A 16552-nucleotide genomic window follows, 5' to 3' on the forward strand; every position below is an offset into this window, starting at 1 on the left:
CTCAGTTCTTACTTTATTCACTTTCAAAGCCTTCTTTGTCCACAGCTTGCATAATAAGCATTCGTGCCTTTTGAACCTTTCTAATGCGACGAAAACTTTTATATGGGAGACAAATGTGAGCAAAGTAGAAAGAAAGTGATCAGTAGTTTTCTGAATAGTTTACCGATCAAATATCTACTAGCAGAAATGGGAAAAAGTGGAACAAACTAGAGGGCAGATGGATCAAAAAAGAGATCCACATATGGAGCTAAATTGAGACCACAAAGTTTGTTCAAAAAAAGAGAAAAAGGATTAAACTGAAAAAATTTCTTGGATCTTAAAAAGATTTTTGAATATTTTTCAGTTTCAAATTTTTTATTTATTTATTTTAGAACAAACTTTATGGCCCCAAGTTAGCTCCATATAAATACTTTAATCCCAGATTCCGTCTTGATAATTGTATTTTTGCATTGTAGTTTCTCAACGCCATCTTAAAAAAATATTTCAATTGATTTGCACTTTATTTAGAAAACAGTGGAAAAAATTTGTTTTTTCGTTCTGTTGTTCATGTTTATAGTTTGTATTTTGTAGACAGTTATATACTTTATCTAAATTCTGTTCTAAGTTTTAACAAAATGATTCAATGGAAAAATCACAAAAACACCTGAAGTTCCAAGTATATTATACTATTCAATAGTTACTATAATATCTGTATAGGTATCAATATCAGCAATATTTCTTTACTTGGTATCGGTTTATTACCAAAATATGCAAATATCCACCTTTTCGCTGCAAATATATGGAAGGTGAAGAGTGCCAAATCCCAATAAATCATGAAACAATTATAATACTTTTTAACTTTTTAACTGGAAATACAAAAACAATAAAATGTAGAATTCAATATATATGCCTCAATTAAGATAAATTACAATTAAATTTGATTTAAATTTCAAAACTAGATATTATTTTATGATTTATTAAATTATTTCTTGTTCCTGTGCTAAACGGTCAACTTCACCTGCCAAACTCAGTGGGCGGGATTAGAGGACACTCTGACGTCTGATTGGCTGCTTCAAATAGGAAGTCAAGACAATTTCAATTTCAAATCTTCCAAGTTTGTTACAACCGAGTCAGGAACCGACAGGCTCTACTTTGTGTTGCTTTAAAATCACAAAAAAATACATTAAAGTTTGAAATTGTACTATGACAAAACGTGAAAACACTAATACTGTTAGAAACGTGTCACAGTCAAGGAATTTTATTTGTTTGCAATAATAGTAAACATACAAACAATTGGTGGAGCAGTGTACAGTAGTCAGTAACTTATCAGTCATTCAGTCTTCTTTGAATCAAAGCTTGTAATGTTCTTTTATGCAACTTGCTCCTGCACATTAAAAGCAACAGTTAAAATACAAAAAATGAAAATAATACCATATAGAGTTTGCACAAAACCATGTGAAGCATCAAAGTGAAATACATTAGATTTGAGCTGCTTTCTTCTTATAGAAAATGCTATAAACGCATCATGTGAGCTAAGCTGGTCCTGGAAATGTGGAAGGAAAAAAAAAGTGCCAAGCAGAATAACTTCATGATGAAATTACCACTGAGAATCTAATTGTTACATTTAAAGCCTATATTTTTCTAATAAGAGCTGTCCAAGTGTTTACCTTCTGCAAACACGAGTAGAAACATTTTCAAAAGCTCCTTTTTAAGAGCAGAAAGAGAGGAAGCAGCCAAACTCGGTAACTTACAGAAAGTTACGCTTAAATAAACTACGTTCAGCTGCGCCAGAGTACAGTCAGTCTGTGCAAAAGTTTATTTATGTTTTGGCTCCAAGCAGCCAGACTCTTGTGTTCTTTTAAAGTACTCTAGTTAGTAGATTTAAAGGCTTTTTTGGACTATTTTTGTTGTTGTTTTTTTCAGATGCAGAGCGATGTCGCCATAAAAATCTACAACAGAAAAAAAGTCTCTATATTTGTCACTTATTTTGAAAAAAAGTCGCTACAGGGGTCTAAAAAAGAAAAGAAACAGTGTTACTTCCAGCTCAGTCTGCTCATCCTCACTCTTAGCCACGCCCCTGACTCGTAGCTCCTCCCCTATCTCTTAGCTCCACCCCTACGTTTCTTGGCCCCGCCCACTTCAGTGGAATCTTTCCTAATTTGTCTAGGGGCGGAGCTAAGCTTTCACACATTGCTATAGTTAAATTTTAAGTAAAGATTTTAAGTAACTTAAAATTAAGTTTATCTGATTTAAATTGTCATTTTAGATCTTATGTTTCCTTTTTTAAGCTATATTTCTATTTTTTTAAAGTGTAAATGCTGTGGCACCCCAAGAAAACCTCAGAGTGGCATAGCTTAAAAAAAAAAAGAAAGATAAAAAATATTTATGTATGTATTATTTTCTTAATTTTATAAATTTATTGATTTTGTTTTAGATACATGTTTGGATTGAAGAAAATGATGCCTGAACATGATTCTCTGGGTGGAGGCAGGGAGGTGGCCAATATTTTTGAATGGGGGCCATGGCTCCTCTTCACCCCCCTTTGGGTCACCACTGTTGGGTTGATAAAACTTAATTTAAATTATAAAATGAAAGTCTGACTCTTTAGAAGGCACATCTTTTGCACAGCAATGTAGATAAAACATTTTCATGGGGTTGAGGAGATAAGTACAACGGAGAACGAAGGCCAAACTAAAGAAAAATAAAAAATAAAATTACGGGAATAAAGTAATAAAATAACAAGAAAAAAATCGTAATATTATGAGAATAAAATCATATGATTATGGGAATACAGTGAATTTTATTTCGAATAAGGTCGAAATAGAATGAGAATAAATTTTAAATAATATGAGGAAAAAGTCATATGTGAATAAAGTTGAAATATTAGGAGAACATATTCATATTTTTCTTAGACTAAAGTCGAAATATTTCTAGAATAAAGTGATAATTTTATGACTTTATTCCCGTAATAATATATTTTTATTTTCCTAGCGAGGCCCCGACTCCGTCGTAACTACGACCAAACACAAACAGTAGCCAAACGGCGTCAGCAGCAGGATCCGTCGGGCTGCTGGTGCGTTTCTAAGCATCCGATCCCTTCTGCCTGCGTTTGGACGGCGGGATGAGCCAGCTGGGCAGCTCTGGAGGAAGACCGTGGCCCTCCAGCTTCACCTCGATCAGATGGCTGGCCAGGGCGAACTCCTCGTCGTCCAGCATGCCGTCGCGGTCCACGTCCGACAGCTTCCAGATGCGGCCCAGCACCGAGTTGGGCAGGCGCGTGCTCACCATCCAGTCCTTGGCCTTGGTGCCACTCAGCTTGCCCTCGTTGGGCGCCAAGTTGTAGAAGATTTCGTCGTACTTGGGCTTGTCTTTGGTCACCACCCAGTCCTCCTCTTCCTCGCGTTCCTCGCCGTTCTCCTCGGCGAACGGGTCGCCCTCCGTGAAGGGCCCGGCCCGGGTCCCCAGGAAGGCGCCGCCCTGGACGCCGGGCTGGTCTCCGGCTTCCAGCTCCTCCTGGCGCAGCAGCGGCATCAGCTTGGCGATGTCGCAGGACAGCAGCTCGTCCAGCGCCGCCATCAGGTTCGGCTTCAAGCTTTTGAACTTGGTGAAATCGTGAGCCATCAGTTGTTCCTTTAAGAACGCAGCAGCGTTGATTTGTTAGCTGGCAGTTTAAATTCGACATGAACTACAATACAATGCATGAACCCTCTCACACTGCAAAAACACAAAATCTTACCAAGATTTTTAGTCTACTTTCTAGTGCAAGTATCTTAGCTCTCTTGAAATAAGACAAAACTAATTTACAAGTAAGATACAAGAGATTATTTTATGTCAATAATTCCTTAAATTAGCTAAAAATTACTTCTTCTACTAGCAGATTACTTCACTTACAACAAGACATTTTTCTCATATAATAAGTGAAATAATCTGCCAATGGAACTAGTGCTCTTTTTATCTTTATTAGGAAATTATTGGCTTAAAACAAAATCCTATGTCTTGCTGAAAAGTTACTTATAAGTCAGTACACTTGAAATACTTATTTAAGATATTTACACTAGTATTAGACCAAAAATACTTGGTAAGATTTTGTGTTTTTACAGCGCATACAGAGCTGACCAAAAGTCTTGGAGCTCAGCTTGTGTTGCTAGGTAACAGGCTGGGCTTCTGGGATTGCTAGGTAACGGGTTGGGCTTCTGGGATTGCTAGGTAACGGGCAGTGCCTGCTGATTTGTAACATTTGGAAGTTCTTTTGGATCATTTTCCAGACACCAAAAACATGAACTTATTGCTAAGAACAGTTGGGTTGTTTTTTAAAGCACTTTTTAAAGCCGTTTTTTAGAAACAGATGAGACCCGAATGGAAGTACAGAAAGGATCAAAATGTGAATTTTGCATGATATGTCCCCCACAAAATAAATGAACACTAATCTGGAACAAGCTTCCTGAAAACTGCAAAACAGCAGAAACACTGAGTTCCTTTAAATCAAGGCTCACTTGTCACACCATCAGAGAAACACAGTGATGGTTGTGTCAGGCCAAATTATGTAAAGTATTTCATTTTTCTTCCACTTCACATTTATGCACTTATTTCTGTTGGTGTTTCACATTAAACCCCTCGGTATGCATCGATATTTATGGCTGTAACGTGACAAAATGTACAAAACTTAAGGACTGACCTGCATCTTGGCGCAGTCGGGGAAGTCTCCTGCAGAAATGTTGTGCTGCAGCTGGATCTTAGAGAAGATCACTGGCAGCTCATGGATGAGATGCTTCTTCTTGTTGTCCTTCCTGAAGACAGACGGCATCTCCTGCTTCAGGTAGCTGATGATATGAGCATGAACCTGCAGGAAGAGAAGCCGGTTGGTTCACTACTTCAGGGGAAGGTTGGAGTAAAGTCCAGCACTGCAAAAACACAAAATATTACCAAGTATTTTTGTCTAATTTATAGAAAAAACATCTTAACACACCGGAAGTAAGACCAAACTAACTTACAAATAACATTTCAGCAAGAAATATTGTCAGTTCTAGTTCCACTGGCTCATTATTTCATTTATAACACTGGAAAATGTTTTAAGTAATTTGTCATCAGTATTATGGAAATATTTACTGTAAACAAGCTCCTAAATCTTGCTGAAAAGTTACTTGTAAGTTAGTTTTGTCTTATTTTAAGTGTATTAAGATATTTTCATTAGAAATGACATAAAAATACTTGGTAGGATTTTATGTTTTATCAGTGTATCATGTGCTTCACACTACAAAAACACAAAATCATGTCAAGAATTTTTGTTTAATTTCTTCTGTTGGTACACCTGAAGTAAGACCAAACTTTTTTAAGAAGATACAGGATCTTCCTGTATCTTCTTGGATGTTTTAAGTAAATATTTGCTAAATATTAATAAAAAGTACTGATTTTTTCATTTATAATGTGGGAAAAATGTCTTGTTATAAGTGAAATATTCTGCTAGAAGAATTAGTACTTTTTCATCACTATTAAGGAATTATTTACTGAAAATAAGCTCCTATATCTTTCTAAAAAGTTTAGTCTTAACTTAAGTGTGATAAGATATTTTCACTATACATTTGCTAAAAATACTTGGTAGCGTTTAGTGTTTTTGCAGAGAGAACCTCCGGGTCGGGTCGCCTACCCTGACCAGACGCGCCCTCTTCACCAGGTCGTTGAGTTTGCGTAGAGCTGCGTTGCGAGGGAGGTTTTGGATGTCGGCGAACAGATCCTCCTCCTCCAGCTCAAACAGCTTCCTGTTATCAGGCACCAGCAGCGGCTCCGACCAGAAGGAGCCGATGTAGACGCGCAGGACCTCCGGGGTGCCGAACACCTTCCCCAGGGACCACATGAGCGCCCCGTAGACCCGCATCAGCTGCTGGGTGCCCACCATGTCGGCCTTGTTCAGCACCACCCGCAGCTTGTCCTCGTTGCCCTTCAGGGCGCCGATGGCCTCCGAGAACTCGTCCGAGATCTCCAGTTTGTGGGCGTCGAACAGCAGGATGATGCGGTCCACGCGCTCCGCAAACCAGCGCAGCACCGCCGGGAAGTCGTAACCTGAGAGAAGAGCGAGAGCAGGAAGAGATGACACAGAATCTTATCTACACATCTGCACATCGCCTGCAGCCGGCTACAGTAAAGACACTTTTCTCCTGAAGATTCTGGTTTTCTTTCTTTTCATTCAGTCATCTGTGCAGCGTTTAATCGTTCCAGTTCAATTTCAATTTCAAAAATGAGATAATATGTCCCTCATGTATTTATATTGATATGTAAATACATGAGATTGTAGCCAGGCTAATGTTCAAACACAATAATAAATACAGGGATAAAAAAACTTTCTGCATACTTCAACAACAACGGCGTATTTGGACCATTTTAGATTTAAAAAAACCTGAATTGCTCTTTGAGAAAATTTGCACAAAAAACAAAACAAAAAAACAGAAATTTAGAGCTTAATATAAAACATTTTCTAGAAAAACAAACAAGAAAATTTTAGAGTTTATCAAGTTGGACAATTTTCTAGGAAAAACTGAAATTTTCTAGATTAGTATTAATTTTCTTGTAGAAAAAAATCTGAGTTTAAAAAGTTCAAAACTTGCTAGAAAAAAACATGAAAATTTTCTTGAAATTTTATATTTGACTTGATTAATGTCAAAATTAGACTTTTTTTCAAGGAAGTTACATATTTGCTAGAGAGAAAATCAAGTCTTTTTTTCTTAAAAAAAAAAAAACAGAAACTTTTTTGTTTAAAAGTTGAACAAAAAACTTTTAAACAAAAGTTTAAAAGTTTAAACTTTTAAACTTTCAGCTTTTTAAACTCGGATAATTTTCAAAAGTTGAGAGATTTTTGACTTTTGAAAGATTTTTTCCAGAAAATTTCAGAGATTCATCTAAAAATTTCTGACTTTTTTGGTGGAAATTTACCCGTCTCCTTTTTTTCTATGGTAATTTTCCCTGATATGCTGTCATAGATTTAACCAATACACATAAAAAACATTCAGCTTTTTCTGGAAATTTTTGCTATATCTTTGTAATTTCAGTTTTTATAATTTTTTAAATATTTAAACTTTTATGCAAATTTCAGCTTCATTGAAATTAATTGAATTTTTTCAGAATTTCACAAAATTCAGTAAAACGTTTCTGCTCTTTGACAGCTTACTACATCTGCCTACTTGGACCTAGAGGTTCCATTCCGCTTTCAAACCAATCACAAGAAGTCAATCTATCTTCAGATGGTTAAATTTATTGATATCTCTTACGGGTTTTCTAAAATCCCGGTTTGTTTCATGCAGATTTTTGGCCGTTTTCAGCTTCACAATGTAATCCACTGGCGGAATTCTTCGGCTGCCAGAGTGCGCCACTCTAACAACCGACGCTTTTTAAAGTCTGACAAACAAAACGCTGCTGATCGGAAATATCTCACTCTACAGAAACAATTTATGCATCAAAACGTAGCCACAGCCATCTGCTTTTAGGAAATATAAGTGTCATTGCTGTAGGTTTTACGGTTTTCTTTGAAACACTCCCTGAGCGCAAGAATGTCACCCCGTCCTCCATTGGGCTCCATATAAAATATTTTCAGCTCTTTCTCTCTAATCAGAATCTTACGGTACGTTCGTTCAGCAGATTAAGATTCTCACGCTTGTTTTGCAAGGAACAGCAATTATTCTACTTGGACTAATCTTTTCTTCCTTTTTTAGCCGTTCCTTCAGCAGAATATCCTGTCTCAACTTTACTTTGAGTGATTTCTGTGTCGCGCAGCTGAGAAGAATGAAGCAACAGAGTGAGACTGTTTCCAGACTGTTTCTGGAGAGGTGTGTTTATGAAGAATGTTGAAAATGTTTTTAATTCCTGTCAGCGCCTCAGGCAACAAGCCAGTCAGCTCTGCAGCTTCAGGCTGGAGGAGGAACTCTTGTTGATTGATAGTTGAAAATGTGTACAGCCAGCTTTTACAGCAGTAATTTAAAATGCAGTTGGACAGTTTTCTTTTTCAGACAAATTATTTTGTTTTGGTCTCTGTAGGAGCTGTGCCACCATTTTGTTTTAGAAAAAAAAGCAGCTTTCTTCCACATTATATTAAAACAGCTTAAAAGATATTTGGCCTTGCATCATTTGAAATAATGCGAAAGTATGCCATGAAATTGGGGCTCTGTCTCTTTAAGAAGCTTCAGCTCAGTGCAAAAACACAAAATTTCACCATATAATAAGATAAAATTAACTTACAAGTAACTTTCCAGCAAGATATAGAAGTTTAAGTTAATAATTACTAAATGTTGACTTAAAAAAATACTAGTTGGCAGATTATTTCACTTATAACAAGACATTTTCCCATATTTTAAGTAAAATAATCTGCCAATGAAACGAGTACTTGTACTTTTTCATCAATATTAAGCAATTATTTAATTAAAACAAACCCCTATATCTTACTAAAAGTTACTTGTAAGTTAGTTTTATCTTATTTCAAGTGAACCAAAATATCTGAACTAGAAATCAGAATAAAAATACCTGGTAATGTTTTGTGCTTTTGCAGTGTTATTTCTGACAGTCCACCTCATCACGTCATCACAACAATGCTCCTCATTATGCCGTTTATAGCCGCTCTTAGGAGCTCAGCAAACTCGTAGTTCCACCAGGTGTTCTCTAAGCTGCTCAAAAAAGTTTATTTGCTGATAATTTTTTGTTTTTTGTTTTAAGTGCAAAAAAAATTAACAATTATAAAATTTATTCAGGAAATTTTGTGTTTCCAGTTTGATATTTACATTTCAAAAAGCATTGCTTCTGTTTTAGTGGAATGAAGTATTTAAGATAGTTTAGGAATAGTTTATGGAGTCGTTGCTGATGTCTTTCCGTCCTGGCATTGTGCTGACGTACACCTGTACCCTTTCAGCTAAAAATCTAAATAAACACAAAACTAAACGTGCAGCGGTGAAGCCGACTGAATCACTCAGGATTAGCAGGAAGAACGGCTCGGCTGCAGGATGGGTTAGCATAAAATGAATGCAAGATGAAGATGATGGAAGAGATTTCTCAACAGTGCATTCTTCCAGATGTGCTGACAGAGTCTCTGCGCTTAATTATGAGTTTATGGCTGCTCAGTGTTCTGCAGGGATGTTTGTGAGTCCTGCTGCCAAGTGTTATTGGTGGTGGAACAAACCGGTCCCGTGAGTTAGCCAGGCGTGGCGAGGAGATGAGCTTATGAGCTGATGAGCACGGATACGCCTCTCTCTCTCTCTGAAGGCCGACCTGACCTCATGCCCTCTCCTCACCTTTGTCACCCCGCTCACCTCGGCTCACTCTCTGCTTGGCGCCGGACAGGATCCCTGGGGTGTCAATGATGCTGATGCTCTCCAGGACCTGGTTGGGCATCTGGGCGCACTGGAATCTGGACAACAGGTCAAAACGAGAAGAATTACACAATTTGGGGGTAAAAATACAGTAAATGAAGTTGGAAGGTCACCTATTATGCTTTCTTGAAAAGGTTAGGAGAAATATATGGTCTATACAAAACATGTAAATAAAATTTTTTTGCACAAAATAATTTTTAGAGAATGAGATTTGAGCTGTTTTAGGGCCTCTTGTCACTTAAAATCCAAATAAGTTGCTGCTGGCCATGCCCACTAACTCAACGTAAAAATGGCTGCAAACAGATGACAATTATACAATCGTACATCTTTGAAAAGCATTAGTAGAGCTGTCTGCACAACCAACAAGAATGCAACAGGTAGTTTCTGGATGGTAAGTCAACAACAACACACTTGTCTTTTCCAGCAGCCACTGTACAGCGCATACAGTGGTAAAACCAGCTGACCAAATGTTCTGGAGCTTACCAAGTGTTTTTTGGTATAGTTTATAGAGTAAATATGTTAGTATACTTGGAATAAGACAAAACTAACTTACAAGTAACATTAAAATTTTACCAAGATATAGGAGTTTGTTCCAAGTCAATAATTTCTTAATAATGATTAAAAAAACATTATTAGTTGTATTGGCAGACTATATTACTTAAAACATGGGGAAAATGTCTTGTTATAAGTGACATAATCGGCCAATGAAATTACAACTTTTTCACAAATATATTAATATATTATATTGTAGAGTACAGAGATAAAACCAGCTGACCAAAGGTGCAGGAGTTCAGCTTGTGGTTGCTAGGTAATGGGCGGAACTCCACTGGGGTTGCTAAGTAACGGGCAGTGCCTGCTGATTGGTGACTTTACATTCCGAAGCTTTTTGAAACGGTTAATTTTCCAGTCACCAAAAAACTCGCTAACAAACAGACCCGTGTTTTTTTTTTTTAAACCACCTGGGCTGATTTTAGAAGCAGAAACCCAAATGGAAATGTAAAAATGTGAATTTTGCATAATAGATCCCGTTTAAAGTAAATGAGAATGGTAGGAGGTCAGTCAGTGTGAGCCACAGATCCGACACTCACACCCAGCCGGCCCATTGTGTGCAGGCCGGCCTCGCTGCTCTGGGCTTCCTGAAGGAAAATGACCATCACTGCCAGAATCAAACAATAAGATCTGCTAACGATCTAGGGCTCAGAACAACAACCCCACTTCCTGCATTTTAAAGGCTTAACGGGCCCCTCCGGTTTCCAAGACAGGAAGTCAACGCAAAAGGAGACGCAGATTTCTTCACAAACATGACCCTGATGGAAAACTCGCATCAGACGGAGCTGCCATTAGCAGGAGCGCTGCATGTTCCTGTGACGTCTTTCTGCTCCCCTCTGAACAACTGCTGGCGTTTACATCCAACAACTGGCAGCTCAGAAGATGAATTTCAGTGGAAATAACTTCTTCACTGCAAAAACACAAAACCTCACCAAGTATTTTTTATCTGGTTACTAGTGCAAATATCGTAGCACACTTGAAATAAGAAAACACTAACTGAGAAGTAACTTTCCAGTAAGTTCTAGGAGCTTGTTTTAAGTAAATAATTATTTAATTTAGCTTAAAAAGTGCTAGTTCAACTGGAAGATTATTTCACTTATAACAAGACATTCTTCTCATGTTAGCGCAATAATTTGCCAGTGGAACTAGTATTTTTTTCAATAAATATTAAGAAATTATTTAAAAGAAGCTCCTATATGTTTGTAAAAAAGTTCCTTGTAAGTCAGTTTTGTCTTATTTCAAGTGTACTAAGATAAATACTTGGTAAAATTTTGTGTTTTTGCAGCGTCGCAGCTCTGAATTTGGGTGGAAAGTACTTCTTTTTCTCCTACACTGCAAAAACACAAAATCAAACCAAGTTGATTTAACATAGTTTCTGGCGTAAATATCTTACTACAATCGAAATAGTAAGCTATAGAAGCTTGTTTTAAGCAAATAATTCCTCACTATTGATGTAAAAGATTGAATTTAATACTGAAAAAATTTCTTGTTACAAGTGAAATAATCCAGGGGTCATTTTTTAAATCAATAGTAAGAAGCAAGCTCCTATATCTTGCTGAAAAGTTATTTAAATTAGTTTTGTCTTATTTCAAGGCTACAAAGACATTTGTAGTAGAAACTAGGCCAAAATACTTGGTAAAGCTTTGTGGTGTTTTTTTGCAGTGTAGCTATAAATGTTTGTCTTTTCCCTGTGGGACTGTGCCGCCCTTTGACCTTGCCTCTTAAACTGCGTACTTTCATCACCCACTCGCTCCGTCTTTCCCTTTTTTCCACAAATAAGGCAGGGGGCCGCCTCTCTCCGAAATTTGGCACAAGCTCTTGAAATACCAAAGAGCTAAAACACTTTCCACAAACTTCCTCACACACACACTCCGCTCATTCCTCTTCGATATGTCACACACTCCCTCTCTCTCAGTGGAAAGGCTGTAAAATCCTGTGTGTATAGAGGCGTCTGCGGGTCTCACCTGTTGAGGAAGGTGTTTCCGAAGGGGTTGAGTTTTCGGAACGGCTTGTTGGGGTCGACGATGAGGGCGTTCCCGGGGATGACGCCCTCCACCTCCCCGTGCATGATGGCAGTGAAGCAGTCCGTGGTGGGTTCAGGGCCCACTCTGCTCCCGGGAATATCCTGCTCCAGCAGATACCTGTCCGTCACAGGCAGAACCGTTCACATCAGGCTGATCCTGACTGGGAAACTAATGAACATCTGCAGCTTTAATCAACTTAAAACCACAAAGTTTGGTGTTTGTTTATCTGATGGATCAGCAGAAAGAGGTTTGTCACTGTTAACACTGCAAAAACATGAAATCTTACCAAGTAGCTTTAATCTAGTTTTTAGTACAAATATCTTAATACACTTGAAATAAGACAAAACTAAATTACAAATTAGTTCTCAGCAAGAAATATGAGCTTGTTTTAAGTCAATTACTTAATATTGATGAAAAAGTTGTAGCTGCAACGACAGATTATTTTACTTACTATATATAATCTGGAGCAGACAACTTTCTAGATGTGTAGACAGCACCCACAGCATGATGCTGCCACCACCATATTTCATTTTGTATATTCAGTATTTTTATATTATGATAAATAATGAAACCACACTGCAAAAACACAAAATCTTACCAAGTATTTTTGATCTAGTTTGTAGTAGATATCTCAGCTCACTTCAACTCTGAAGTTACGATTCAGCAAAAAATAAGAGTTTGTTTTAGGTCGATTATTACTTATATTGACTTTTTTAAAAGTTCTAGTTTAACTGGCAGATTATTTCACTTAAAACATTAAAAAATTATGTTTATAAGTGAAATCATCTGTACTTTTCATCAACATTAAGGAATTATTTACTTATAACAAGCTTCTACTTTTTTTAAAGGTTTTGTTGGCTCTTGTGGCCTTTATTTGAAACTAGTTCGACAGAAAAAGGGTGTAACAATAGAGGGGGAAGACATGTGGAAAATGTCGCTAGGCCGGGAATTGAACCTGCAACCACCGCCACGAGGACTAAGGCCTTATCACATGGGTCATGCTTTGCCCCTGCGCCACCACAGCACACCCAAGCTTCTATTTCTTGCAGAAAAGTTACTTCTAAGTTAGTTTTGTCTTATTTCAAGTGTAGTAAGACATTTGGATCACAGTCTTAAACACTTGGTAAGATTTTGTGTTTTTGTAGTAACGTTTGTATCTTCAGCGAAGCTGCAGGGTCTTACTTGATGAACGTAGTTTTTCCAGTGGAGTACTGACCCACGACCAGAACCATGGGCTTGTTGTCGAAGTCAGCGTCCTCCAGGCTGAGGGAGTGGAAGTCATGGAAACCATAGTATTGCTCCAGAGGCAGCAGCTTCTTGCGGTACAGAGACTTCAGGCCCTCTGTCACCGTGCGGATCACCTCAGGCGCCTTCTTCACGTTTTTACGCCCCCAGCGAGACATTTTCTGACGCTTGTAATTCCTGTGTGAGCCTACAGGTGCTTCCTGTGTTTACCTGAAAGCTGCTCACTTTGTGCTTGAGATGGATTCGGTACGCACCGTGGGGAATGATAGGACTGAAGAAGTAGCTCCAACAATGACGACCTTTGACCCCTGAAATGTGTACCAAAGACAGAGAGAAAGCAGGTAACACATATGGGAAACAAAGCAGCTGGTGATGAAACTCTGCCAATAGTCTTAAAGACTGCCAACACTGCAAAAACTAAAAATCCTACCAAATATGTTTGTCTAGTTTGTAGTACAAATACCTTAGTACCCTTGAACTTTTCAGTAAAATATAGGAGCTCGTTTTCTTCCTGCTTTAAGTGAAAATAATTTGCCAGTGGAAATAATATTTTTTTTTGTATTAAGGAATTACTTACTTAAAACAAGTTCCTATATATTGCTGAAAAGTTACTTGTAAGTTAGTTTACAAGTAATAGTACAAGTGTACTATTTGCACCAGAAACAAAACAAAAGTACTTGGTAACAATTTTGTTTTTGCAGTGGAGCATCATAACACTGCAGAGACAAAATCTTACCAAGTATTTTAGTTAGTTTATAGTGCAAATATTTAAGTACACTTGAATTAAGACAAAACTAACTTACAAGTAACTTTCTGGTAGGACAAAGGAGATTGTTTTAAGTAAATAATTCCTTAATATTTATTTTAAAAAGTACGAGTTCCACTGGCAGATTTGTTTCACTAATAATATGACATTTTTCCCATGTTTTGGCAGTGGAACTATTACTTTTTAAAATAAATATCAAGGAACTATTTACTTAAAATAAGCTACTATATCTTTCTAAAAAAAGGGACTTGGAAGTTAGTTTTGTCTTATTTCAAGTTTACTCAAACATTTCCACAAGAAACTAGATAAAAACACATGGAAATATTTTGTGGTTTTGCAGTGTACTTCCTTTCCCAAGCCTGTTGGATTTGTTCACTACAAAAACACAAAATCTTACCAAGTACTTTTGTCTAGTTTCTTGTGCAAATGTCTTAGTAAACTTGAAATAAGACAAAACTAACAAGTAACGTCTTAGAAAGATTTGAGAGCTTGTTTTAAGTAAATGATTCCTTAATATTCACTAAATAAGTTTAACTTATAGGAAGAACATCTTAGATTAAAACATTTGCCACTGGAACTAGAACTTTTTCTTGATCAATATTAAGGAATTATTTACTTTAGATCTCATATCTTTCTAAAAAGGTTACTTTTAGAACGATATTCATGTGTAATTAAATATTTGCTCTAGAAACTAAACCAAAAATACTTGGTAAGGTTTTGAGTTTTTCCAGTGCAGAGTATGCTGGAAAAAAAAAAAAACAGAGTGCTCTCACTGGAAAATGTGAGGGATTTGCACAGGCACAGCTCATTTCTTTACAGTGAAATGAGTAAGACGTTCCTTTTATCTGCTGCGTCTCCCACAAATATGTGCATGGATGTGGAGGAAGGGTGCAGCTTTTCAAAGTTTTCACCCTCAAAGGTGATCTTTTGACTGGAGTTTACGTAAACAGAAGTTCAGGGTTGGGAACTGAACTCATTATGGCAGCAGAGAGGTGAGGCCAGCAGGGCTATAACTCATCTTTTCCTTTTTTTTTTTGCCCAGGGGAGAAGAGGGAACACAGTTCTGACATGTCACAAGACCACAGTGGAAAGAGTCAAAATGGCGAACTCTGGAGAGACATTAAAGGTTGCCTTCACATCTGATCACCAAGCAGAAAAGTCCAAACTTTGGTTGAGACTCTGGAGTCAGTTTGGTGGAAAATGTCTTGTGGGTTTCAGAACCACAGCTGCAACACATGTTTGGACTTAGAACAAGAAAACTACAGTTATACCCTGCTGCAGCAGCAACTTTTACAATAAGGATGAGCAGAAAAATGATAATTCTATTAAAACCGAAAATGTTCATAATAAAAAGAGGGATTAGATGCAAGATATGAAGATTAAAAGGCAGAATTTACCAAGTCGACGAGGATTCTTCCCAAAACACCTTGATTCGCCCTGAGAGTGAGACAGAAGAGCCGCTGCTACACGTATGCCTCCTGCAGCAAGTAGGATCCCTCTGCGGAGCGTCGGCTAGATTACAGAGGATCCTTCTTTCTCCAGGGTTTAATACATTTCAGATGAGCTCTGGATCTGCTGGCTGGAAAAACACGAGGCAAACACTCACTGGGGGAAATTTTTTCTCTCCCTTTGCTTGTTTGAGTTTGACAGACCCTCCTCCTCTTGCAGGGATGCCTGGGCACTGAGCGCCAACGTTCTGCAGAGGAGTGACCAGAGGGTGTGGATCCTCAGAGGAGGGGTAAATAATCTGGGTGGAGTTTTTTTTTTCTCTAAATGACACAACATCCTTGTGCATATTTCAAATCATATGACCTCATGCTCATGTTGTCTTCTACTAACTCTGAAACAATGTGTATTTTAAACACTGTAGTGTCTGTAGACTCACTGTGGAAGCACCACCTGGTGGCAAAATGATGGAGGAAACATTTATTATGTACCAAGGAACGCAAAGATTCAACCGTTACAATCCAAAATACACAAAATATTACCAAGTATTTTGGTCTAGTTTCTGGTGCAAATATCTTATTACACTGCAAACAACATAAAACTAACTTACAGGTAACTTTTAGCAAGACACAGGAGCTTGTTTAAAGTCAATAATTGTTTTTAAAACAAAATTCACTCTTAATATGGGAAAATGTATTATTAGTAAAACAATCTGCCAGTGGAACTAGAACAATTTTAATATCAACAAAAAATTAATTATTTAAAACAAGCTTTTATATCTTGCTGAAAAGTTACTGGTAAGTTAGTTTAGTCTCATTTCAGGTGTAATAAGATATTTGCATTAGAAACTAGTCAAAAGATATTTGGTAAATTTTGTGTTTTTGCAGTGCGATGATGCAACCATTACAGTCCAAGAAACACAACATTTTACAGAGTATTCTTGTCTACTTTCTGGTGCAAATATTTTTTATTACATTTCAAATAACATAAAATTATTAAATTAATTATTAATTAATCAATAATTATTAAATTAAAGTAACTTTTTATGAAGACATAGGAGTTTGTTTTAAGTCAAAAATGGTTGAATATTGATTTAAAATACAGGTTTTTGTCACTTGTAACATGAGAAAAATCTATTGTTATAAGTGAAATAATCTGCCAGTGAAACTTTTACTTGAATAAAAATAAATTGAAGTACT

At 37.1% G+C, this 16552-nt stretch overlaps 1 protein-coding gene across 2 annotated transcripts; it reads right to left on the reverse strand.

The window, feature by feature from the left end:
• Positions 1–1221: 1221 nt before the first annotated feature.
• Positions 1222–15614, reverse strand: ehd2 (EH domain containing 2). Of its 2 annotated transcripts, none has more exons than XM_023351557.1 (7): positions 15305–15614; positions 13079–13449; positions 11837–12013; positions 9246–9361; positions 5624–6036; positions 4655–4819; positions 1222–3609 (listed from the first exon to the last, which is right to left on the reverse strand). In XM_023351557.1, the coding sequence occupies exons 2-7, from the start codon at positions 13297–13299 to the stop codon at positions 3061–3063; spliced, it is 1641 nt and encodes a 546-aa protein (XP_023207325.1). In that variant the 5' UTR covers positions 13300–13449; positions 15305–15614; the 3' UTR covers positions 1222–3060. The 2 variants fall into 2 exon arrangements, with proteins under 2 accessions (XP_023207325.1, XP_014331317.1); XM_014475831.2 differs by having other exon boundaries at positions 9264–9361; positions 15305–15613.
• Positions 15615–16552: the final 938 nt, after the last annotated feature.

This window comes from Xiphophorus maculatus, chromosome 18 (genome assembly GCF_002775205.1).
Source record: "Xiphophorus maculatus strain JP 163 A chromosome 18, X_maculatus-5.0-male, whole genome shotgun sequence".
NCBI classification, from domain to species: domain Eukaryota; kingdom Metazoa; phylum Chordata; class Actinopteri; order Cyprinodontiformes; family Poeciliidae; genus Xiphophorus; species Xiphophorus maculatus.